General features: G+C 41.7%; 1 protein-coding gene across 4 annotated transcripts in view; it reads left to right on the forward strand.

The window, feature by feature from the left end:
- The window catches only part of tead3a (TEA domain family member 3 a), a 62,237-nt gene extending 37,835 nt beyond the window's left edge, over nucleotides 1-24,402 (forward strand). For all 4 annotated transcript variants that reach the window (XM_067371809.1, XM_067371807.1, XM_067371808.1 and 1 more), the window contains 8 exons: nucleotides 7,518-7,646; nucleotides 7,740-7,783; nucleotides 7,867-7,931; nucleotides 8,004-8,140; nucleotides 10,029-10,202; nucleotides 10,516-10,659; nucleotides 10,784-10,936; nucleotides 20,823-24,402. In XM_067371809.1, the coding sequence (XP_067227910.1) occupies nucleotides 7,518-7,646; nucleotides 7,740-7,783; nucleotides 7,867-7,931; nucleotides 8,004-8,140; nucleotides 10,029-10,202; nucleotides 10,516-10,659; nucleotides 10,784-10,936; nucleotides 20,823-20,936 (960 nt within the window). In that variant the 3' untranslated portion in view covers nucleotides 20,937-24,402. The remainder of the gene's footprint in view (nucleotides 1-7,517; nucleotides 7,647-7,739; nucleotides 7,784-7,866; nucleotides 7,932-8,003; nucleotides 8,141-10,028; nucleotides 10,203-10,515; nucleotides 10,660-10,783; nucleotides 10,937-20,822) is intronic.
- The last annotated feature ends 3,075 nt before the right edge of the window (nucleotides 24,403-27,477 follow it).

Raw genomic sequence — 27,477 nt, forward strand, 5'->3', positions numbered from 1 at the left:
GATTTCTGTCTCCTTCATTCTGTCTATTCCTTTATCTTCTTTTTCTTGACTGAATGTTTAAGCTGTTCAAATGCTCTGTGTATGTAATAATGCATTTTGTTTTGGTGGCTGGATTCAAATGCAAGCGCAATATCATGCATCACACGTGCCCTTAGAAGCATGATTTTTGCATGTTTGTCTAAACCATTTAGTATGTACTGTATATCTTGTACTAAAATTACAATTCAAAGGTTTAAGGTTTGGGAAGATTTTTTGCATTTTTATTTTTGAAAAAGTCTCTTTTGCTCACCAAGGCTGCATTATTTGGTCCAAAAAAAATGTGAAATAACTGTTTTCTATTGTAATATATTTTAAAATGTAATTTATTCCTGTGATCAAAGCTGCATTTTCAGCATCATTACTCCAGTCTTCAGTGTCACATGATCCTTCAGAAATCATTCTAATGATGATTTGCTGCTTGAGATATTTATTATCATTATTATTATTATTATTATTATTATTATTATTATTATTATCATCAGTGTTGAAAACAGTTGTGCTGCTTAATATTTTTGTGGAAACATGATCCAATTTTCGGGATTATTTGATAATATAAAGTCCAAAAGAACAACATTTATTTGAAATAGAAATCTTGCAACATTATAAAAGTCTGTACTTTCACTTTTGATCAATTTAATGCATCCTTGCTGAATAAAAGTATTAATTTCTTAAAAAAAAATAAAAACCTAACTGGCCCCAAACTTTTGAGTGGTAGTTTACATATCCTTGAAGTCTGTTTTTCTTAAAATTGCATATTGCCATATACTAAAGTAAGCTATTATTAATATTTAGTATTACTAAAACACATTATTATTATTATTATTATTATTATTATTATACATTTTGCAACTTGAAAATGTCTTCAAATACCTTTCTTGAACTTTCATTAAGAATCTTAGTTTACTCTGAGTGTACACAAATGAAAGAAGATATTCCACAGATTAAAATGGTGTATAACTCTTAATTGTATGTGCAACATTGACGGAGTATTTTGAGTCTCTATTACACTGATAAGAAAAAACCACGGTGGTATCGCCGGCGATACCGTCAGACCGTCTCGGTTACAAAGGTAACCCTCGTTCCCTGAAGGAGGGAACGGAGACGTACGTCGGACAGACCGACGAATAGGAATCTCGCTAGAGAGGCCAATCTACTTCGAGTGTAACTAAACGAGCCAATGCACATTGGCATGCAATCATATGCATCAGCTGCTCGCCTCGCAGCGCGGGTATATAATGAGCAGCAGGTGCGTTGCATCTTCAGGTTTTCGCTGAGGAGCCGAACCGGATAGGCGGCAGCATCAGCGGGGTACAGCGACTGTGGCGACGGGACGTACGTCTCCGTTCCCTCCTTCAGGGAACGAGGGTTACCTTTGTAACCGAGACGTTCCCATTCAGTCGGTCACGTTCGGCGTACGTCGGACAGACCGACGAATAGGAATCCCTACCAAAGCGCCACAGGAGCTGCCCCCTTCCAGCGCTCTGTTGCAAGCCACCTGAACCCCCTTGCCTGAGGATGGTGGGACAGGGCTAACACAGAGAGAGTCGATCACTGCTGTTCCCCAAAACCCATTCAGTGAGACTATTGGATAACGCTGGGAAAGCGTACCCTTCGCTGGGAAAGGAACGCTGCGGAAGCCACATCCTTCCCCGAAGGAGTTATGTGGAGAAGTACATATGGACTAACCCTGTAGGGCTGTGCTACATATGGAAGAGCTGGGGTGACTCCAACCCGATGAAGGGTAGGTTCTCCCAGAGGGAAAGACACGGGCTTCGTTTAGGAGCAACCGTGGAACCAACCATATGGGATCCCCGTAGGGTCACACATATGGAACCCAGCCTAAACCCGGTTCTCAAGGATACAACGGAGTATAGGCCTGGCGCCAGACGCTCCGCCACGTCGGCTGCCGAAGGGATATCGGAGGACTCGACAGGGTCTGCCTTGTAGGGACTCTCTGGAGAAAAGAAGCGCATGTAGCGCAGCAAGCCGACACTAAGCCGGGGCCTCTCCGTGCCTCTGACCTGTGGCGAGAACATGGGAGGAGACCGGCTCGACACGAAGGCTATAGTATCTAGCGAACGTGTTAGGTGTCGCCCAGCCCGCAGCTCTACAAATGTCTGTCAGCGAGGCGCCACGAGCCAGCGCCCAGGAGGATGCGACACCTCTCGTGGAGTGAGCATGTAACCTGAGCGGGCAGGGCACACCCTGAGCTTGGTAAGCCAGGGCGATGGCATCCACTATCCAGTGGGCCATCCTCTGCTTGGAGACAGCCTTTCCCTTCTGCTGGCCTCCATAACAGACAAGAGCTGGTCTGAGGTCCTGAGGCTTTAGGTTCTGTCTATGTACAGTCGCAAAGCGCGGACTGGACAGAGTAAAGCCAGGGCTGGGTCTGCCTCCTCCGAGGGCAGCGCTTGCAGGCTCACCACCTGGTCCCTGAAGGGAGTGGTAGGAACCTTGGGCACATAGCCAGGCCGGGGTCTTAGTACCACGTGGCTATCACCCGGCCCGAACTCCAGGCACGATTCGTCGACCGAAAAAGACTGCAGGTCCCCTACCCTCTTGATGGAGGCCAATGCCACCAGCAGCAAAGTCTTCATAGACAGAATCTTTAAGTCTGCTGACAGCAAAGGCTCAAAGGGAGCAATCTGAAGTGCTCTCAGCACCAGAGTGAGGTCCCAAGAGGGTATGGAGAGGGGACGAGAAGGATTTAACCGTCTCGCCCCCTAAGGAACCTGATGACCAGGTCGTGCTGACCAACAGATTTGCCATCTAAGTGGTCGTGGTAAGCGGATATAGCAGCAGTATGGACTTTTGAGGGTGGAGGGGGGACAGCCTACGCTCCAACCCTACTGCAAGAAGGAAAGCACGACTCTGATCGAGCATCTTCGGGGGTCTTCCCGGCGAGAAGAGCACCACTCGACGAACAGGTTCCACTTTGGAGGCGTAAGCACGTCTCGTAGACAGTGCACGTGCCGAAGTGATGGTGTTAAGTACCTCAGGGGGTAAGTCACCTAGAACCTCCGCATCCCGTCCAAGGGACCAGACATGGAGTTTCCAGAGGTCTGGACGCGGGTGCCAAAGAGTGCCCCGTCTCTGAGAAAGAAGGTCTTTCCTCAGAGGGATGGGCCAGGGAGGGGCTGTCGCGAGGAGTGAGAGTTCTGGGAACCAGGTCCGGTTGGGCCAGTAAGGCGCAACTAACAAGACCTGCTCCTCGTCCTCCCTGACTTTGCACAGGGTCTGTGCAAGTAGGCTCACTGGGGGAAACGCATATTTGCGCAGGCCCCGGGGCCAGCTGTGAGCCAGTGCATCTGTCCCGAGTGTCCCCTCGGTCAGAGAGTAAAACAACTGGCAGTGGGAGGTTTCTGGTGAGGCAAACAGGTCTACCTGAGCCTTTCCGAATTCTCTCCAGATCAGCTGAACCACCTGGGGGTGGAGTCGCCACTCTCCTGGCAGCGCAGCTCGTGATAGCTCGTCGGCCACACGGTTGAGCACACCGGAGACATGAATAGCGCGAAGCGACCTCAGATGCTTCCGACTCCACAGGAGGAGATGGCGGGCGAGTTGTGACATGCGACGGGAGCGTAGACCACCTTGACGGTTGATGTACGCAACGGTCGCAGTGTTGTCCATACGGACCAGTACATGCTTGCCCTGAAGCAGGCCTTTGAGGCGGCTCAGAGCAAGGCGTACTGCCAGCAACTCGAGGCAATTGATGTGCCAATGCAGATGGGGTCCCGTCCAAACCCCTGAGACTGCATGCCCGTATTACGTGGCACCCCAGCCGGTGGCAGAAGCATCTGTGAACACCACAGCATGCCGGGACACCTGTTCTAGGGGCACTCCTGCCCGAAGAAACAAGGGGTCCGACCACGGACTGAAGGTTCGGCGGCACTCCTGAGTGATTGGCACCCGGAATGTGCCGCGCTGCCACGCCCATCTCGGGACTCGGCCGTGAAGCCAGTGCTGAAGCGGTCTCATATGAAGCAGACCGAGCGGTGTTACAGCCGCAGCAGCCGCCATATGCCCCAGGAGCCTCTGAAAGAACTTCAGTGGGACCGCTGTCCTGCCATTGAATGTATTCAGGCAGTTCAACACTGACCGAGCACGTTCCTCTGTGAGGCGTGCTATCTGCTCGACCGAATCCAACTCCATACCGAGAAAAGAGATCCTCTGCACCGGGGCGAGTTTGCTCTTTTCCCAGTTGACCTGAAGCCCCAACTGGCTGAGGTGTCTGAGCACCAAATCCCTGTGTTTGCACAACTGATCCCGGGACTGTGCTAGAATGAGCCAGTCGTCGAGATAGTTGAGAATGCGAACACCCCGTTCTCTCATGGGAACAAGGGCTCCCTCCACGACTTTCGTGAAGACGCGGGGAGACAGGGCCAGCCCGAAGGGTAGGACTCTGTACTGATATGCTCGACCTTCGAACGCGAATCTCAGGAATGGCCTGTGTCGTGGAAGAATTGAAACATGGAAGTACGCGTCCTTCAGGTCAATCGCTGCAAACCAATCTCGGGGACGGATGCACTCGAAAATGCGTTTCTGCGTGAGCATTTTGAATGGTAGCTTGTGGAGGCTCCGATTCAAAACTCGCAGGTCCAAGATCGGTCGTAACCCGCCGCTTTTCCTGGGTACAATGAAGTAGGGGCTATAGAACCCCGACCTCAAATCGGCTGGAGGGACCGGCTCTATCGCGTCCTTCGCCAGTAGGACTGCGATCTCCGCACGCAGGACAGGGGCATCGGCATCTTTCACTGTAGTGAAGAGGACGTCCCTGAACTTGGGGGGAGCCGGGCGAACTGAATCGCAAAGCCGACCCTGATGGTCCGAAGGAGCCAGCGAGACGGACTGGGGAGCGCTAACCCGGCTCGCACAGACCGTACAAGCAGGACCAAAGGGACCACCGGTGTACCCGCAGCAGGGCAGCGAGGTGGAACACAGGGACGCGGCTCGGGGGCTCTCTTTGTGAGGCGGCCCGAAGCGGCGTCACAGTGTGCTAGGCAACACTTACCTGGCTCCACGGATGGACAGAGGGAGCAGTCGAGGCTTTGGCTGCCCGCTGCTCGCTGCTGTCCGCTGGCGACAGAAGAGGGGGATGAGAGTGGTGAGGTTTTTCTCCTCCCACTGCTCTCCAAACCCTCTTCAGACCTGGAAATGGAGGAACTGCTCTTTAAAATTTGGGTACCGCTGCCTCTTGGGTCAGTGGCGGAACAGAAACAAACCCAATAAAGGATTTACCACCTGGCCCTCCTCCAGGGGTGGAAGAGCAGCCCCACCCATCTCTGGGTCGCCCGTCTCAGGGGTGATTCTCACCAACCAGTTAAACAGCTGCAGAGACGGGAGGCGTCATCTCCCCGCAATGGATACAGCAGAGCCTGCTGGGCCGGAGTTTCTTGCAGGGGACGACACCCTTGGCGACGAGCAGACTGAGGGGCGGCCCAAGAGGAACTCAATGGTTTGTCATGGGAAGCTCCCCTATCCGCTACTAACTGAGGAGAACCGCTGGGCTCAGTCCTCGACAGTGTCACCGAAAGGCCACCTCGTAAGATGGGAGCATTGAGAAAGCATTTAGCTTGACAACCTCTCACACCTCACAAGGTAAGCCAGGGGGCACTTCTGGACCACGGAGGTGGACATCGTCTGGCTGAGGGCCTGCGCCGTGACTTTGATCACGGTTAGTCAACAAGCGCAGCTCAACCCCAGCACAGAACTACCCTCATGCAAAAAGAGTGCCTTGGCCTCACATGCAGGGTGGGTGTGGTCTGTGTACAGCCACCCCATCCAAGAGGGTAGTGAGAGAGGAAAAACTTATGCAGATTGGCACCTTTGGCATTCCATATTTATGGCACCAATATACCCCCATACTGCCAAGTTTTCCATGCACATCTGGAAGACCCAGGAAAGCATGGCTGTAAACTCTGAATCTGAGTCAGCATAAGCACACACCATTACAGTGGGCAGCGTCACCCTCATTTCCAGAGCATAACAGCACTCTCTCCGATGCTGCAATCGACGTCTGTCCCTCAGCTGGAGCTCTGAATGAAATGCTAGGTTCCCCTATGAAAAGGACCAGCAATCCAATCCAGAAACTGCACAGCTTGCAATGCGCTAGAGAGGGAGGGGCTCTAGGGGGTTGGTTCCCCGAAGGAACCCCTCAACCTCATGTCACCCAAGCCATATCAGCAAAGTAGACCTCTTCTGGTGCACCAGAGAGGGCGCTACAATGGAGATTACGCAAGGGAACCACGCATCTAGAGCGCCGAGCGAGCGCTGGGTTGCCGTGACAACCCGCGCTGCAGCCCGGCAGCTCGACGGCACACGACACGCAGAGGAGCGAGAGGTTTGCTCTCGCTGATCTCCGCGGTCTCCCAGAGTGTCGGGCAGAGCCGCGGCTGTGCTTTTACACACAAGCGGCAGCTGGCCAACAACAGAGGGGACTCAAGCTTCCCGGAGAAAGAAGAGTCACGACCGGCGTGTCGACGTGATCATGTTCTCATATGAAAACATGAACACCCACGAACATCATTTCAGCACGCGCCCAGACATGCGAAACGGTGATCGTGGCCGTCAGTGAGGACAGGAACGATCGCATCCAGAAACACAAGTAGGATGTCGTCTTTAAAAAGACGCAAATCTACTTGTGTAAGCTCTTTCAGGGACTTTACTCTTTTAGAAGTGCTGAAGCACGCAGGGGAACGGCCACCGCAACACAGACAGGGATTGTGTGCAGCCTGTCATGTGCTTTCTCTCTCTTTGAAGGCGCTCACTCTTACCAGCCGTAAAAACGGCTTTTCAGCGCTCAAAAGCGCACCGTACCGGCCGTGAGAACAGCCTTCTGACGCTGTCAAACAGCTATTTGCTCAAAAACGGCAAACGAAACAGAAAAAGAGAGGACGTCGACCCCGCTGCTGTGCTGTTCGCCCGCACTCGGAAAAAAAGAGAAGTTCAACCAAAAGCTTGACTCGTCTTCTAGCAGACACTCGCTTGCAGAGAACAGGAACAAACACCGTTCGGCTCCGAAGCGAAAAGCTGAAGATGCAACGCACCTGCTGCTCATTATATACCCGCGCTGCGAGGCGAGCAGCTGATGCATATGATTGCATGCCAATGTGCATTGGCTCGTTTAGTTACACTCGAAGTAGATTGGCCTCTCTAGCGAGATTCCTATTCGTCGGTCTGTCCGACGTACGTCGAACGTGACCGACTGAATGGGAACTCAGAGTGTTAACTATAATACTATGTTATAAAATGCAGATTAGTTAGAAATTATTTACTAGATATGTCATATGTTAGAATATAATATAATATAGTATAATATACAGAGTAATAATTTTAGTAATATTTGTGTCTGAGAATAATTTATAACTATTAAAGAAATTCCAATTATAAAATGCATCTTAGAAGTGGTATTATGAAGTTTCTTTCAATCCTCTTCCCAGTAAACTGCTCCTAATGAGCCCTTGTTGCATCTTTCTCAGGATCAGGCTTCCAAAGACAAAGCCCTGCAGAACATGGCCGCTCTGTCCTCCGCTCAGATCGTTTCTGCCAGTGTGATGAAGAGTCAGTTGCCTCCTCTTCCTCAGCACCCCTACCCCCCTCCAGCCAGGGTTAGTTCAGAATCCAAGCACCAGTCAGTCACCCTCGATTCTCTAACTTAACCCACAAACTTCCATTGTTCTCTGTTTTGTTTTGTTGTGTAGTTTTGGCCTGGCCCCATCCCAGGACAGCCTGGACCATCTCAGGAGTGAGTATTTCTATGAGACTGACATCTGATCTAATCACAGTGTTGTTGTGAGAGCTTTCTGATCTTTCTCTGTGTTTTTCTAGCATCAAGCCCTTTGCACCGAGTCCGTACTCCAGCCTTCAGCCTCCACTGCCTCCGCCCATATCGAGTAAGAGCAGTGCTGGGATTGTATCTGAACTCAGACTGACCCTGTGGCCTAAACCAGCATGTTTCTCAATAGGTTACGAGCAGTTGCCAACCCCCCTCCCCCCGACCACCACTGCCATGCCTGTGTGGCAGGACCGGACCATCGCCTCCGGTAAACTCCGCATGCTGGAGTACTCTGCCTTCATGGAGGTCCAGAGAGACCCTGACACTGTGAGTGAGCATTTTACAGAGAATATTAGAGACACCGGTCATGCTGATGCCGTTCCCATATAGCGCCAATACCACGACACAGCGAAACTTCCAAAGGGAACATAATTATTAAAATGAAAAACCATCAAATGTGAAGTGTCGCATAAGGAATCTCTGGGAAACTTCTCATTGTAAATGATATAAGAAAAAGTTAAGGGATTTTCTGTGTCCTGACACTGACAGCGCTAGTGTTCACAACAGTATCAGTCCTTTCAAAATAAAAGTCTGATTGACTCACAAACAGTCTTTGCCACCATCTGACTTTTCTTAGTCTGTTTTAGTCTTAGTTGATCTCCATGAGATGACGCATTCTGTTGCTGTTCACGGTCAGGAACTATTTTTTACTTCATGAAAGTTGCATTGATATATACATATATTTGCTTTAATATTTGTATATATAGAATAACTGTTTTATAAAAGCAACAAGCCCCGTGAAGCCATGGTTTACAGTGAACTTATAACAGCTAAGGGGGTTTTAGACACTCTGCTCTGCGTCGCGAATAACACCGCCCCTTAGCTGTTATAAATTCACTGTAAACCATGGCTTCTTGGGGCATATTGCTTTATTTAACAGTATTTTATTGTAGAATTACACAAAATTTAAGGTTAAAATCTGTTGCAGTTTTTCTCCGTATATAGTCAGGGAACTTACTGTAAATTACAATATTTTTTTACAGTGTACTATAATAGTATTTATTATTATATTTTTAATTTTTTAAGTTTAATTTTAGTTTGTTTTAGTATATTTTTATGTGCTTTTGTCATTTTTATTTTTTTTTATTTTTATGATCAATCAGTTTAAAATATAAATACAAAATCTGTCCTAATTTAAAGAAAACAAGTTGGCAAAAAGATTTAATGCAATATTTGGTGATAAAATAGCATAACAAGAGATTTATGAGCTATTATTTTTGTAGGCTGGTAATTTTTGAGAACACCACAAGTGTGACTTTGTGCCATTTTGTACAAAATAAAAGCATTTCAAAACAAATTTCCTTCACATTAAAGCGCACTAGTGTGATAAACAGTGCAGTTTCTTTCATATTTTATAAATATGTACAAAATTATCCACAAATAATGATTTTTTTCACTCAAAAACGGAAGCATGTAAGCTCAGATAAATAAGGCCTATGATTGATCAGTTCTAAAAAGAAATATAAAACCTGTCCAAATCAAAAGAAAATAAATTGACAAAAAGATTGAATCCAATATTTGGTGATGATGTAGCATAATGAGAGATTTATAAGCAATTTTTGTAGGCCAGTCATATTTGTCTGGGAATATCACAAGTGTTAAAAATTAGTTGATAGACACTGGGTGAGTTAGGGTTAGGTTAGGGTTAGGGTTTGCAATAACATTAACTAGCATTTTCGGGTACGGGAAAATCCTCTCTGGGTCAAAATGACCCGAACACAACATAAGCGTTAAGTTTTTCATCTTATATTCATATTTTATTTCATTTCAATAATTTTCAATAACACCGTTAGGGGCCGTTCACACTAAACGTGATTTTTCATCCCAGTGCACTGCTTTTCCATTGTTTTTCAATGAAAACGCGCTAGACGGACGTCTTTAACAATCACACTCAAATCTTTTGCAGCATCTCATGCATGACATGAAGTTCTAAAAAATGCACCGCTTCAGTTAAAAGAAGTTCAATTCTTAAAAAATGCCTTAGACCTTGTGCTTTTTTCCATTCCACTGCCCTGCGTCTAACAGCAAAAACGCATTCTGTGTGAACCAGCCCTTACAAGACTAAAACATACATAATATGTTTCAGTAATGGAGATGTTCCATACGTTTGTTTCAAAGCACATTAAATGTTTCTTCTTCACCTGTTAATCCACAGTACAGCAAACACCTGTTTGTCCACATTGCCCAGACAAACCCCTCATACACAGACCCTCTCCTGGAGGCCGTTGACATCCGTCAGATCTATGACAAGTTTCCAGAGAAGAAGGGAGGGCTAAAGGAGCTGTATGAGAAAGGCCCTCAGAACGCCTTCTTTCTAGTCAAGTTCTGGGTGAGATTTTCTGTTAATCCGTACTTTCAAAATTGCCAATATTGAAAATACTGAAAAGTGTACAGTATGTTATGCGTTTGTACCTTATCATTTTAAATATTAACCCATGTATCATTAAGTTTATATCAGTCCCAACAGATCTATTGTCCTGCAGAATTTAGTTCCAAAAACAATCAAACAAACCTAAACTACTATTGCTAGTCAATATCTTCAGGATCACTTGTAAATGACATGCAGCTGGTCTATGTCACACATTCATCTCTTTATATAGCTGAGATAATAAGATAACTGATTTTTATGTAATCTGTTTCAGGCTGATCTGAACAGTAGTAATGTTCAGGATGGCGCAGGCTCATTCTATGGGGTCAGCAGTCAGTACAGCAGCGCTGAAAACATGACCATAACTGTGTCCACTAAAGTCTGTTCTTTTGGGAAGCAGGTGGTAGAGAAAGTTGAGGTGAGTTCACCATTTATTCATAATTAGGCAGCCGTGGTTTTGTCATATACTATAGATGGTCAGTACTAACAATAGTGGTTTCAAAGAAAAATCAGCATCTATAGTTTGACTTTTTGGCCCCTAGACAGAGTATGCTCGTGTGGAGGGCGGGAGGTACGTTTATCGGATCCATCGCTCACCCATGTGTGAATACATGATCAACTTCATCCATAAACTCAAGCACCTGCCAGAGAAATATATGATGAACAGTGTCCTGGAGAACTTCACTATACTGCAGGTAAGCAAATGTGAAAACATTTTAAAAAGAATTTAAAGGTACAGATTTCTCCCTCTAGTGGTTAAAAACAAAACTGCTTGCATTTTGCAGACGAACACTGTTTTAGTTGTGCTTCGGCCCTGTGCGACTGTGCGGATGAATATGATTATCCTGCTGCTCATAAAACATTCACTATGGCTTTACCCCAAGCCAATGTTGATTCTTGTTTTATTACGATCTCTGTCACGTTCTCTTTTTGCCAGCAGACTCTCCTCTGTCTGGCGTTTGTTTAAAACAGGTGATTCCCTGGAGGTTGGAGATTTAGCTGCTCCATGTCAACCTTTCTCGCTCATTGTGACAACTAACCTATGCTACTCCCATCCCACTCTGTCTAAAATATAAACACTTATAACAGGCTTACCATAATGAATCAGGGTAAGACAAAAATAAGCAACAAAAATTGAGTGTCTGAGCACATTTGGCTTTCGAGGGGGTTGGATGGTCTCAGCAATGCATTTGCAGTATAAAGCTCTGTTCTTGCTTGATTCTCTCTCTTGAGGGATGATGGATGTGGTGAGGGATCTCTGACTCTTTTCCTGAGGGATGAGAGTCAAGTGTCTGCACCTCCCGGTCCAGGCCCTGTGTCTGCTGAAGTTGCACGGTGGCTTTGATTGTGGGATCGCAGGTGGGTAGAGTTGAGGCGTTATGTTAAAAAAGGAATCTGCCTCCTCTGCATTACAATGGCCAGTGCTCGGCCGTTCAGTGGACAGGTAAGACGTCATGCGATATACATTGTGCAGCACGTAGAGTTTTCTTTTTGTATTAGATTCACAAGGTTAGGAGTGAGGGCCAACCCCCTTTATGTTTTGTGTTCGGGAAGTTAGTGTAGATAGGTAGGGCATGTGAAGCGCTGAAGATATTTTATTTCATTACCTTTGTTTTGTTTTTTTAGTTGGATTAGAGGTTTAATACACGATTTAGACAACATCTGGAGTCGTAACGAGGAAAAAAAGAAAACCTTTCTTCTTGATGTTCTGATCTCACATTCTGGCCTCTCCGGACTGCCGGTGATGCGGTCATAGAGAAGTTATGGAGGAGAAGTCTCAGTCAGCAGCTTTCAGGAGATATATCCCTCTCTGGGGGTTTGTGAGGGTTGTAGGAGTAATATTTGCCGGAGAGGGAGGAAACGTATTTCTCTCTTGCTCTAGGTTTTCTCCCCTGCCAGCTTACTCTGATGTTGGGGTCTGCCTTTATGGACCTGCAGGAGTTTTCCAATGGAGCAGTTAAAGAGGTGGATCACCCTCACCTTCTCTAGGTTTCTGGGTATGGAGTTTAGGGCAGACACAGATTGTGTCTGCTCACTTCTCTAGGAGGACTCTGCTTAATGCTTTTGTATGGGCTTAGGCACAGAGTAAGAGTGTGAAGTCATGATGAGATAATGCAATCTGCTATCTTATCTGGTTCAGAGCAACGCTGTTGTCAGCATGCTCCTCTGGGGCTTAGGTCCAGAGAATGGACTAATGATAAGTGAGAGTTTGAAGTCATGATGAGATAAGGTGATCATCATTCTTATCTGGTCCAGAATAGCGGTCTTCACAGGTCCACTTGGATCCGAAAACCCAAGGTCCCAGACATGGGTTGGGTACAGTATTAGTGGCCTCGGGTCTAGGGTAATTTAAAATAAATGAGCTTTTTCCAAATGGATCAAAGAAGACCCTCATTTTTTTAAACTATGTCGGACATTTAGCAAAATTGTATTATTTAAAACAATTCTGTGACAACGTTATCTCACTTTTTCTAAGTTCTTTCTGAATCCGCACTCATACGTGCAATGGATTATAAACTGTTGCTCCCGCATTTAGACTCAGTTGCTCAGTTACATTTTTGCCCAATTTCACTTTAATCATCTAATGGTCAGGTAAATAACATTACACCAAAAGTTATAGGGCATAATGAGGTTACATTGATGAGTGATTGACATTTCAGCACTTCAGCACTTACTTGCGCGTTCATGTCAAGTGCATTTTTGAGAAACGCACATAGAAAATGAACAAATGTTTGTAACCTCGCACATAGAAATCCATCTTATAGCTATGAGATCCATCAGAAAAAGCCACTCTCTTTATTACGCTGCGTGTTCATGCAGGGCTTTTCTTTTTTGTGTGCAGAAGCCCTTTTCTAGAGATGAGATAAATAGCATTGCAGACAACACTGGCAAATCCAAATCCACTAGTCACAATTGAAAACTGAATTCAGAAATAGCCTGTATCATCAGGCAGGCGATATTATAAAGTAATAATAAATAAGTAAATTAAAAAATTAAAGTAGCCTAATTTTATTTTATTTTATTTAACCTTTATTTTTCCAGGAAGGTCCCATTGAGATAAAAAGAAATCTCTTCTTCCAGGGAGTCCTGGCCAAGATGGCCGTATTAAAATTTTCACATAATTACAAAACACATAACAAATTCCAAACAGATAAGGTAAAAACAATAACATTAATCCTATATCACCAAATTAATTAAAACAGCCACACACTTCATTCAATTTACATCGCAATATATTCTTAAACACATTCAAAGAAGGAATTCTTTCTAGTTGAGCATTAATTTGAAATTCATTCCACAGCCACGGAGCAAAGTAGGAGAAAGCTGATTTTCCATGTTCTGAGTGTATCCTAGGTACTTCTAATTTAATGCCAATCGATGATCTAGTGCTATAGTTCTTTTTATACAGGCATAAAAGCCTAGTAATGTAATTTGGCAGCATACCCAACAATGCCTTTACTGTAAATACTAATATATGTGATTTCCTTCTTTGATGTAAAGAGGTCCAACCTACACGGTTATATAACAAACAATGATGTGTACGTGAACAAGCATTTGTTATAAAACGCAACGCAGCATGATAAATGCAATCTAATCTTTTTAATAAATATATAGAAGCATGCATATAAATAATATCGCCATAATCTAAAATGGGTAAAAAAGTACTGTGAATAATTTTCTTTCTAGCTCCAAAGGAGAAACATTTTTTTTTTGCCGAAAGAGAAAGCCCAATCTTGGTTGTAATCTTTTTACTAAGTAATCAATATGAACATCAAATGCCAACTTCTCGTCTATCCATATTCCCAGATATTTGTAGGTTGTTACTCTCTCTATCTGCACGTCATCAGCAGTAAGAATAGTCGGAGCGGTGATCATGGAACGACTACGTGAAAAAACAATGTACTTAGTTTTATTCACATTTAAAATTAATTTTAATTTCAATAAATTATGCTGAAGAGTATTAAAAGAATCCTGTAACATTTCAATAGCTTGTGAAAGAGAGGCTGCAGCTGAATAAATTATTGTATCGTCAGCATAAAAGTGTAACTTTGCGGATTTTATTCCCTGCCCTAATTCATTTATAAAAATAGAAAAAAGAAGTGGTGCCAGTAAAGAACCTTGCGGGACACCCTTCTCAACTGTTAACACGGATGAAACATAATTATCTATAGCAACACATTGCGTTCGACCAAATAAATAATTTTGACACCAACTCAAGGCCGAGTTACAGAGGCCTATACTTTTAAGCCTCTGCAACAGTAAGCCATGATCCACTAAATCAAACGCTTTTGTCAATTCGACAAACAATGCTGTCTCTCATCGAGAGCGGTGATTAAATCATTTGTAACAAGTGTAGTAGCTGTTATCGTACTATGGCCCGCTCGAAATCCTGACTGAAAAGCGTTTAAAATATTTCGACTAGCAAGGTATTCTTTCATTTGATCATTTACTATAGATTCAAAAACTTTTGCTAAAACCGGTAATTTAGAAATAGGGCGATAATTATTCAAATCAGAGGGATCTCCTCCTTTTAATAATGGCATAACCATAGCTGATTTCCAAGATGTTGGAATTACATTTGTGGATAGACTCAAATTAAAAATGGATGCAATAGGTTCAGCAATAATATCTGCAGACATCTTTAAAAAAACTGGTTCAATTTTATCAAATCCACCTGATTTCTTACAGTCTAAATTTGAAAGTAACTTATAGACTTCGGTGGACAATATAGGGGTAAAAGAAAATAAATCTGATTTATTATGATTTGTCGTCTCATCAATTTCCTGTTCATCAGTGATCAACGAATTATTGGTACCAGTTATCAAACTAGCTGAAACAAAATGATTATTAAAAATATTAACAATATCAGCCTTGTCTGTAATTAATCTCTGGTCCACTTTTAAAACTTTTGGAAAATCAGTAGATTTATTTGTCCCTACAAGAGATTTTGTTAATTTCCAAAATTTAGAAGGATCATTCATGTTATTATTAATTAGATTAAGATAATATTGACTTTTAGAACTTTTTATCAATTTTGTGCACTTATTCCGTAGAAATCTATAATTGGACCAGTCCTCATCACTATTTGTTTTTTTTGCTTTAGACCAGGCTAAATTTCTTTGTTTAATAAGATTAGAAACAGATTCACTGAACCAAGGATTATTTTTTCCACTCACCCGATATCTACGTAAAGGAGCGTGTTTATCACAAATTTTAAGAAAGGTAGATTTAAAATAATCCCAAGCATCAACCACATCAGGTATAGACGAAACTAACTGCAAGTCACTATTATACACATCATGCAAAAAAGCTTGTTCATTAAAATGTTTGAACTGTCGTTTAAATATAAATCTGGGCGAACTCTTAGGCAACTTAAAATTTCTCACACAAGATATTGCACAATGATCGCTAAGGTCATTACAAAAAACTCCTATCGCAGAGAAAACATGAGGTATATTGGTTAAAATAATGTCAATCAAGGATGATTTGCTCATACTCTTTCCATTTACACGAGTTGGAGAACTTATCAATTGTTCCAAACACAAGGAGTTACATATGTCCTTAAATGAGTCCGATGACTGAGACAGCCAGTCCCAGTTTAAATCTCCCATTAAAACTAAATCAGAGTTAGACCAACTGTGCAACATATCTGTGAGCAATGAAATTGCCTCACTTGAAGCTGAAGGCGGGCGGTAACAACCGACCACCATCATGTCAGATCCATTAAGTAAAGAAACTTTAATAGCTAAAAGTTCAAAACATTTTACAATACTAACTGACTCGGTACAAATACAATTCATATTTACTTTAATATAAATTGCAACCCCTCCTCCTTTTTTACTACGATCAGCTCTAAAAATATTATAACCATTAATATGCACCATATCATCTGTAATTGATTTTTTCAGCCAAGTCTCCGTGAGAATTATGATATCAGCATCGGTCGAATCTGCCCAGATTCGAACTGCGTCCAACTTATTTACCAAACTTCTCACATTGAGATGGAAAAATCGTATACCATTACTTGATTTTAGCTCCTCTGGTGTTTGAAGCTGAGCCAACTCTGGGCCTGGGTTGGGATGAATGTTACCTGAAAGCAGTAGCAAAAGCACAAACCACTTTCTCTTCGCCACCACCCTCGGACTGTTGCCGCCGCAAATAGATGTAGCATAATGGGTCAGTTTTCCATTTCCTCTGACCAAAAGGCAAAACAGTCTTTGTGGTGAATCACCAATCCAAACGGGCCATAAAGAGGAAAATTCAAGGCCTCTCAGCGACTCAGCCAAAACTCTGGTTCGTTCTCCAGCAGTCTCAGCACTTGATACCCACAAACACATCCCAGGTGTGTGACCCTCGTGATCAACAGACGACATTTCATCCACACCAACCATAAACGGCTCCCCAGTCCGCTCCATAGTGGCTTCATTACGCGAAACCCATAGACATGGCACAGGTGCAGAAACAGGTGCAGGTGCGCGTCTCTCCCGTTCAACAACGAAAGGCCCGCCGCCAACCAATTGCATTTTCCATATCATGGAGCAAAGTAGGCATATCGGTATAAAAGTCCACATTTTTCAAACATGGGATGTTTCCAGTCTCCAATTTGTTTATATAAATAAAATCAAATGACATAAAACGATTTTAGTAATCTTCCAAACAACTTCAAAAACGATTTAAAAGACTAACAAACTAACACAAAACCCATACGTGCGGCCATCTTGGAAATTTATAATGGAGCAGCGGCCAAATCAGTCAGCAGGACACCGGGATTTTTAATGCCGTCGGGTCGGTCTTGGGTCTATTTTTATCTGGTCTTTCTCGGGTTGGGTTTTTCTTTTTAAAAAAATATTTAAGAGAAGAAGTGACTCCAGTCAATTCGGGTCGGGTACAGATTTTAGGACCTGAGAAGACCTCTAGTCCAGAGTAATACTGTTGTTCAGCATGCTCCTCTGACATAAGGTCTGCTGAGGGCTGCTAAAGCTGTTGGTCACGATGAGATGATGCGACCCATTCACTTTTATCAGGGCCATCTACCTGGGGTTGTTAGGCAGAACGAGGTGCGTTTCCTAACTGTTCACAAGGAGTAATGAAATGACACAGCACTTTGGCCAGAGGTTTCCTCCTCCTTGCTAGAACTGTAGGAATGAGCAACCATCAGCTGTTGAGGACCACTTGGAAGAGAGTAGTTGAGAGAAGTGCTACGGTACCCCACTCTCTCAGTAGCCCCCTCCAGTTTACACTGGAGGTAGTACAGTAGTTTGACGGGAATTCGTCAGATATGGCTAACAGGTAGAGTGTTTCCCTAGGGGTTCGGTGGTGAAAGTCTTTCGGTAATAGGGAACTTCAGATAAAGAAATGGTTGTTATCGGCTTGGGCATCCCACTTTCTCTGTGGCTCCCTCCAGCTGACGCAGGTATACACTTCTTTGATGATCAGCGATGGAAAGCATGAAGGTGTAGAGCTGCCGTAGGTGCTGCATTCTCAATGCTCTTTCGCCAGATCTCCCGAAAGTACTATTTCTCCTTATTGAAATAATTGAGGGTGACAGTTGAGAGAGCACTGCTCTTACCTGAGGTTTCTTCTAGGGATACTCAATTATATGCTCCATTTGGTTAGGTTGCCTTTTAGATGAGTAGAGCTTGACAGCTGAGACTTCCACTCTCTCATTTGTCATCCCCAAATAATCATATTGGGTAGGTATTGAAGCAGGATTGTGATCCCCATCCCCAGGCTACTCAAAGGTCGGAGCTAGGCTTTGTGGAATGGTTTTTATAGCAGTTAGCGACCCATTCTCTGTTGCCTCTCCAGCTCATCAGTTTTGAAAACTGAGGAACTCTTCCTTCGCATGCTCCCTTCAGTACCCTGCTCCCTTAGACTTGTGTTTAGGTCTAGTAGGATTATATGTAGAGTTGCTGTGAGCAACTCCATATTCCATCTATTGTCTGGTTTGGCTGTTTGATGTAGTGTTATGAACTTAGCTGAGGCCATGTCTATAGTCCCCCTGTTAGCTCTGCTCATGGTGGCTATGGGCTGTCCAGTAGCTGTGGCTCAGATTGGTCTAATGCAACAGTCCCTGTCTCAGAAATGGTTGAGCATGGAAGATTCAGGTTTTTCCTTGCGCCTATAACACTGAGCCTTCTAGGGAGCAATACTGTGGTGTCACAGGATGTGTCCTATTTGGTTGCTGACACATTTAGGTTACTCTAGGTCAAGGCCCATCGAGTCCTTCAGTGCTTTAGCCTGAGAAGATTGTGCTTGCTGACCTTCACAGGAAGGCATTTGTCAGCATGGTGTAGTGGGTATTAACATCCCCATAGCATCAGCAACTCACACAGTGTCGAATACCCTTGAAAGGGAACATCTTAAGCCTGGTTCAGACTGTCAGTCCAAATCTGATTGGAATCCTATCATATTTAGCAAGTGTGAACAGCAAAAATTCACATGAAATGTGAATCCATTTCAGTCTGACATCTCTAATCGGATTTCTCGAGGTTTCTGTCACTTTCTCATGCCACGTAAAATGTAAACATATCAGACGTTATAGGAAACATGCTGAAAGTTGCTGCAAAAACAAGATGGTTGTTTTAAGCGCCACTCGAGCAGATAATTACAATATAATGGAGACATGTTTTGAGGCCAGTGGAGATGACAGCATGGAATAAAGCTGCTCAGTCCAGCCTCCTATGATTTTGCTGCTGCCTCAGAAGATGTAGTAGTCCAGCGTGGTGGCTACATATTGTTATGTTGTAATGAAGACAACATCTGTATTGCAAACCCCTCCATGTTGCTGCTGTTGTTGTTGTTGTTTTTGGGATATGGGTACAATGCCACATCATTGCCATAGAAACCAATGCAGATATTCCAGAAAATGAAAGAGCAACAGGAGACACACAAATCAGATCTGAACGGTTGTGATTCACAGTGTGGACAGTCAATAATTTAGATCAGATTCCAGTAGGATACACATAATAAGATTTGGACTGACAGTGTGAACACAGTCTTAAGCCGAGTTCAGACTGCACGATTTTCAAAGTAGTCGGGTCACTGTTCTTTTCACACTGCATGACTATCTTGGCCAGCATTCAGTCGCTGCTGCGTTCATACTGCACGATGGATCGGCGACAGAAGGTTTCACACTGCATGACTTTACAATAGGAAGAATCGCCGACAACTCTGTCTGGCACACAAACTACGTTTCACAACCAAACACACGCGAGACCTGATAAGGAAATAACGCGCGCAAGACCAGAGTTCTCACGTGAGACTGGCCCTGCGTCTCAATCAGCTCCCTAGTGAATCAGTACATAATGAAAGTGAATGTGGCTGATACCCTGATCAGTGCCCTGACTACTGAACTAGGGAGCTGATTGAGACACACGGTGGGATTATTATTAAAAATAGTAGCCCGCATGAAGCTTGAAATACGAATTGCCTGTGCGCTGATTTGCAGTGAAAACAATACAAAGAAAAGAAGAATATGGAGGAAATGTTTGGGGAGACGCAAAGTACAAGGATTGTGTGTTCTGCAATGACAGTTGGAGCTAAATACATAACTTTTCAATGTGCTGCTGTTGCGGATGGTCAAGCAAATGTTTGTGCTTTGTTTCTGTTTGATAGAATTGTAATGTTTATGTGAATGAAGCCATGCTTGCTGATATTGTGGTCTATAACTCCTCCCCGAACTCCCCGCTGCTCTGTATCTTGCTCTCTCATTGGCTGTCAGTCATCGCCGATGTAGTTTTCAGTCAGAACACTTTTCACACAGCAGGATTTTGAATCGCCGACAGGTCCAGATATTTAGCATGCCAAATATCTCACGGGTGTCGGCGACTCGTCGGCGATTCTCTCAGATCGCGTCTTTGCTCATTCACACTGCGTGATTGTCACTCGCGTGAACGAGCACCGATTTGCCTGTGATTTCGGGCATTTGTCGGCGATTTCTCAAAACCTGTCGGCGAGCCAAAATCGGGCCTAAAATCGTGCAGTCTGAACTCGGCTTTAGGGTTCTGTACCTGTATGTAACCCCTGCTCCCCTGAGAAGGGAACAAAATGCTACATCATGTTGCCATGCTTCTGGTATGTCTGTGCATTTTCCTTCAGACAATTCAAATCTGATGTCTTGTAATGCAGGCACTCTTTTATACGCTTAGGGGCTCCATTTGACAACGTCGGTCTTCTGTTGGCCAATAGATTTCACATGTGCTTTCAGACACCGGGTTCCACGGTACACGTCTCCAAAGTGTTAGCAACTGACGCAGTGTGTCATTCCCTCCTCAGGGAACTGGAGTTACATACATAACCTTAAGACATTTGTGTAACCCTTAAAGGGATAGGTCACCCAAAAATGAAAATTATCCCATGATTTACTCACCTTCAAGCCATCCTTGGTGTATATGACTGTCTTCTTTCAGACGAACATAATCAGAGATACATTTCTGAAAGTCATGAAAGTCATCATTATGGTTGTAATGTAGTCAAAATAAAATGTATTTCCAAGCGTATGTCATGCTTTCATTAGAGTTAGTCTGACTGTATAATTTTCTATTACACTTTGCCCTAAAATGTTTTTCTCCTCCCCAGGTTGTCACAAACAGAGACACACAAGAGACTTTGCTTTGCATTGCATTTGTGTTTGAGGTGTCTACAAGTGACCATGGAGCACAGTATCACGTTTACAGACTCGTCAAGGACTGAATGACCGCTGTGCCCAAACACCTCCAGACGCTGGTCATCGAATGTGTACGAACAAAAAGAGGAAATTAGACAAACCTGAAATAATCATGGACAAAACACAAACCGGGATCTTCTGCACTAGGTTGTGTTGTATATTTAGTCGTGTTCCTTAAAAGGAAAGGAAATGTACTTTCAGGGATAATTCTATTTCTTGCTTACTGTTTTGTGAGAGGAGAGGTCTTGAAAATCTGTGGTGGGTTAATTGTGATTATGACCCTTGTCATGTTTATGGTACTAGACTCTGAAGGCACAAAGGTCTTTTTAAAAGCGATCGTATTGAATAGGAAAGGAATGCTGGTTGATACAAGTCTTTCTCTAATCAGGAACTTTGTGATAGCATATGTTTGTTCTGACTGTCCTTTTGTCACAATCTTTGGTTCAGACACAGAAGCCTGCTACCTCTGACCTTTGATCGGGGTTCAGATTGTGCACAGAAGGATGTGAAAGTCTTGTAAATAAAAACAGTTTTGTATAGGAAAAGACACTGAATGTTTGTTGTGATGGAAAGAGCAGGTTACATGAATGTCACACACTTTTGCAAGTTTAGCTCTCGATTTGGCTTGATTTTCTGTTTTGGAAAGTGCAAATGTGTGAGTTATTTCTACCTCCTGGTGTTACATGGATATGCAAAATGCATTTGGAGTATTTTTACTGCAAAGTTTTGGTTTAATAAATGGAAGCTTGTTTCTGCCACGGAATAAAAAAAATAAAAATAAAAAAAGATAATTGCAACATTTACTTTTTTTTCTCCCAATTAATATCTCACAATTCTGAGGAAAAAAAGTCAGATTTGTGATAAAAAAAAATGAAAAAATGTGAATTCTGAGATTTAAGAGGAAAAGTCTGAATTGCGTAATATAAACTCCCAATTGCGAGAAAAAAAAGTCAGAATTGTGATAAAATCTCACAATTGCGAGAAAAAAAAGTGGAAAAATCTGAATTGTGAAATATAAACTCACATTTGTAAAAAAAAAAAGTCTAAATACTGGCATATAAACTCACGATCGTGAGAAAAAAATTAGAATTTTGATAAAATCTCGCAATTCCCAGAGAAAAAATTAGAATTGTGAGATTTAAGAGGAAAAGTCTGAATTACGTAATATAAACTCCCAATTGCGTGAAAAAAGTCAGAATTGTGATAAAATCTCGCAATTGTGAGAAAAAAGTGGAAAAATCTGAATTGTGAGATATAAACTCACATTTGTAAGAAAAAAGTCTAAATACTGGCATATAAACTCACAATCGTGAGAAAAAAAAATTGAATTGTGATAAAAACTCACAATTAGAAGAAAAGTCAGAATTGTGATCAAAACTTGATTGAGAAAAAAAATTAGAATTGTGATATAATTGCAAATTGTGAGAAAAGAGGTCAGAATTGTGATAAAACTTGCAATTGCGAGAAGAAAAGTCTAAATTGTGAAATTGCAAGTCGCAATTGCAAGAAAAAAGTCAGAATTTTGAGATATAACAATTGTGAGAAAAAAGTGAGAATTGCGCAATAAAAACTTGCAATTGTGAGGAAAAAGTCAGAATTGCGCAATATAAATTTGCAATTGCGAGAAAAAATCAGAACTGTGCAATATAAACTCGCAATTGCGAGAAAAAAGTGGAAAAGTCTGAATTGCGATATATAAACACATTTGTGAGAAAAAATCTGAATTGCAGCATATAAACTTGCAATTGTACGAAAAAATAGAATTGTGATAATTCACAATTAAAAAGTCAGCATTATAGACTCACTTTTGTGAGAAAAAAAAAATCACAATTGTGAGATATAACACAATTGCAAGGAAAAAGTCTGAATAGCATAATACAAACTCACAATTGCAATAAAAAAAAGTGGAAAGTCTAAATCGTGAGATATAAACTCACAATTGTGAGAAAAAAAAAAATCAGAATTTTTAGATATAACTCACAATTGCAAGGAAAATGTCTGAATTGTGAGATAAGTTGCAGTTACTCTTTTTTTCTCCCCTGGTTGAAACAAACTTCCATATAAAACCATTTAGCCATAATGATTATTGTGAAAGACAGTACATAATGCATGGTTTTACTCGATTGCCCTCATTTTGAGTGCCTTATCACTTTTGTGTCTACTTTCGCCATACTGGCGAGTAAGCAGGAAAGTTCAGGTTACATAGTCCAAAACAAAAGAGGGCAAATTCGCTATTTTATAATGGGGTTACAGCGAGACAACACAAATCTCAGCATGTAACACGTGTTTTTAATTTCTCATCGTTTCTAATCTAAGAACTTTATGCTAATCACATCATCGCCAAAGCAATTACACTTAACTGGGTGCTTGAGTATTTTCCTAACGAAAACATTGTATTTTAATGTAAAATTGTAATATTTCAGTTTTGGGGTTTTTGAGTGTGAAAAGGCATGTCATTGGTCAAAAGAGGATGAACAGCACAAAGTGAAATTAACCTTTAATTCCATATCAAAATGTGCAATAAGATCCGGGCTATTCCGATCCATGTGTTCTCAGGTTCTTTCATTAATGTAGAAACACTCTAGGTTTGGAATGTTAGTATATACAGTATGTGGATTCATTACTCTTTTTATTGTTTATGATCCACACATGGCATCCATCTTGGTGATGATGGTTTATTATTTTAACCCACAATCGCCTTCAGTGGTTAGTACACACGATTTTAAAGACGAGCGCCTTGACACTGTGTCAGACGTAATCAGTGACAATCATCTGATTATTTATGGCATCATATTTTGGTACATTTATATACATTTGTTCAATGCATTATGAAGAGCACATGTTGCATAAAGAGGACTGTTTATTTAGTTGTACATTGAAGACTAATCTGTAATATCTTAACCAAAGAATCAAATGTGAACAGCATCTGCCACAAAACCCAGTCTTGCCTTACTGTGTGCTTCAGGACTTTTTAAAACGACATTTTAAAAGAAAAATCATACTTTTGTGTGAGAGTGTGTGTTTTTGTGTACTTCGCTGCATATATGTGTGTGTGTGTGTGTGTGTGTGTGAGAGAGAGAGAAAGAGAGAGAGAGAAATAGAAATTAATTTTTAAATTCTACAAATTGTTTTATGTATATTTTAAGAATGCAACAGGAAAGGTTTTTATGTCTATTTTTTTTTTTTTTTTTTCCGTCTTCACTTTTCTTTGTTCCAATATCATGTTCTGGTTAATATCAAATAAGGGTTGTAACAGTGTTTCATGTATTTGCCCATTAAAGTGACATTGGAGCCCTGGAAGTTAAAATCTCCAAGTTGCTATTGTTGTTGTTACAGTAAATCCACCCAAAAAAGCACATTTTACACTATAATGTAATGATATCATTAGGATAATAAATACTGTTTTATAATTACACTACTCTTAATGAGGTCACATTTAACTGCATGTATTAATGATATTAAAGAACATTGGGAGAAAAAAAAAAACTCTAACATCTAAATTACCGGGTTTTATTCAAATAAAAAATATGGGAAATCTACTCACCTTCAGATAAAAGTTGATATATTTCACATATTTACTATATTTGGAGGGGACTTATATGTTTAAAAAGTTGGTAAGCATTAGCTTGTAACATATTTACGTCTGTAAATGTTTGTATCTCCCAGGATAAGTTACCAGTTTGGGGGTATAAATTCATTCTCAAAAAAAGAATGCTTGTTTGGCAATGCGCATTACAACATTATAGCCAGATTTTTTAAAACATTTATTCTCTCATAACTTAAACTAAACATTCTTTTTAAAGTTCTGTTGAACAATAAGTATAATGCCTATTTATGAATATATTAGCCTACTGTATGATATTTAATGTGGACAATATGATCAAACTTTGCTGGAAAAACCTGTAGAAAACAATCTACTTCACGCCTTGTGTAATGTTTTTTTTTTTTTTTTTTTTGCTCAGAAATCTTTAATGATTTTTATAAAGTAAATGCAAGATAAACATTAACTGTACTGAAGCAACTTGTGTTTACTTGATTATGTATACACCATTTTTTAATGTTAAAAATGAAAAGTTGTTTTTACTTTTGTTCATGTTAAAGGGATAGTTCACCCAAAAATGAAAATTTGATGTTTATCTGCTTACCCCCAGTGCATCCAAGATGTAGAGGACTTTTTTTCTTCAGTCGAACGCAAATTATGATTTTTAACTGCAACCGCTGCCGTCTGTCAGTCAAATAATAGCAGTGATTGGGAACTTGAACAATAAGAGTCGAAAAAACTTCCATAGAAAAATCCAAATGAAACCCTGCGGCTCGTGACGGCACATTGATGTCCTAAGACACGAAACGATCGGTTTGTGCGAGAAACCGAACAGTATTTATATAATTTTTTACCTCTAATACACCACTATGTCCAACTTCGTTCAACTTCCGGTTAGCGAGATCTGATCACGCTCTGACAACGGAAGTGATGTCTCGCGCTCATTGAAGTATATGGGCGATAGATCACTTCCGTCTTCAGAACGCGTTTTTTGACCTCACTAACAGGAAGCTGAACGAAGTTGGACATAGTGGTGTATTAGAGGTAAAAATGATATAAATAATGTTCGGTTTCTCGCACAAACCGATCGTTTCGTGTCTTAGGACATCAATGTGTCGTCATGAGCCGCAGGTTTTAATTTTGATTTGTCTATGGAAGTTTTATTTACTGTTATAGTTGAAGTTCGCATCTACTGCTATTATTTGACTGACAGACGGCAGCAGTTGCAGTTAAAAATCATAATTTGCGTTCGACTAAAAAAAAAAAGTCACCTACATCTTGGATGCACTGGGGGTAAGCAGATAAACATATAATTTTTAATTTTTGGGGGAACTATCCCTTTAATGTAAATGTCAGATATGACACAGCAGGCCTTTGGGGAACATTTATTCGTCCATCTCTCAATTATCATTGAGTTGCAATGAATTGCATATATATGCCATAAAAGGCAGATGTATAAATATGATACTCAACAAAAAGTAATCCTATAGTGGATTACTTAGTAAATATACATCCATTACATTTAACATTTTGGCTTTCATCATTATTTATTGGTCTATTGGTCTTTCAACAAAAAAAAAAAAAAAAAAAAAAAAATATTTAAATTTTGAATTAAAGAATTTGAGCCAGGGAAGTTGACACAGAATGACCCATAGTGGCCCTATCATACACTCGACGCAATGCGGCGCCAGGCACGACGCAGGCGTTTTTTGCTAGTTTCAGCCCGACACAGTTATCATTTTCATGTCCAGCGCCACGTTGTTTAAATAGCAAATGCACTTGTGCCCATCTGTTCACCTGGTAGGTGTGTTCAGGCGCATTGTTGGCGTATTGCTATTTTGAGGCAACTGAAAACAACTGTGCCATTGACCAACAAAAACCTGGTCTAAAGTCAATGACGCAATATTTTTTTTCTTTTTTGTTATTTAAAGGGTGCATTAGTAATATTACACACACAGGGATGCGCAGCAGCACTCAGATATTTTTTTAAATATTACAAATAAAAGGATTCCTCTCTGGAGAAGCGTTCAGTCTTTCCGCTTGCAAATTCTGTCATGTAAATAGCGAATCCGCCATGGCGCGAGCGCAACTGGCTTTTAAAGGGAATGGGAGATGACACTCTGACTGGTTTATTGCACGTCACGCCCAAAACACACCCATGACTCATTAAAGGTGCCCTAGATTCAAAAATTCAATTTACCTCGGCATAGTTAAATAACAGTTCATTAAATAACATTTAATAGTTCAGTACATGGAAATGACATACAGTGAGTCTCAAACTCCAATGTTTCCTCCTTCTTATATAAATCTTATTTGTTTAAAAGACCTCAGAAGAACAGGCGAATTTCAACACCCCCAATATTTGCATATGCCAGCCCATGTTCCGAACATTATGAAAGCCATTAGACAAGGGCAGAACGTCTGGATCTGTGCAGAGCTATACAGACTAGGTCAGCAAGCAAGGACAATAGCAAAAAATGGCAGATGGAGCAATAATAACTGACATGATTCATGATAACATGATATTTTTAGTGATATTTGTAAATTGTCTTTCTAAATGTTTTGTTAACATGTTGCTAATTTACAGTTAAATGTGGTTAATGTTACCATCGTTTCTTACTGTATTCACGGAGACAAGAGCCGTCGCTATTTTCATTTTTAAACACTTGCAGTCTGTATAATTCATAAACACAACTTCATTCTTTATAAATCTCTCCAACAGTGTAGCATTAGCCGTTAGCCACGGAGCATAGCATCAAACTCATTCAGAGTCATATGTAAACATCAAAATACTTACACGATTAGACATGCTGCATGACGAACACTTTGTAAAGATCCATTTTGAGGGTTATATTAGCTGTGTGAACTTTTTTTTATGTTGTTTAAGGCAAGCGCGAGCTCTTGGGGCATGGAGCACCAGATTTAAAGGGCCACACACCCTGACTCGGCTCATTTCTAATTATGCCCCAAAATAGGCAGTTAAAAAAATTAATTTAAAAAAATCTATGGGGTATTTTGAGCTGAAA

Source organism: Chanodichthys erythropterus, chromosome 20 (assembly GCF_024489055.1).
Source record: "Chanodichthys erythropterus isolate Z2021 chromosome 20, ASM2448905v1, whole genome shotgun sequence".
NCBI lineage: Eukaryota > Metazoa > Chordata > Actinopteri > Cypriniformes > Xenocyprididae > Chanodichthys > Chanodichthys erythropterus.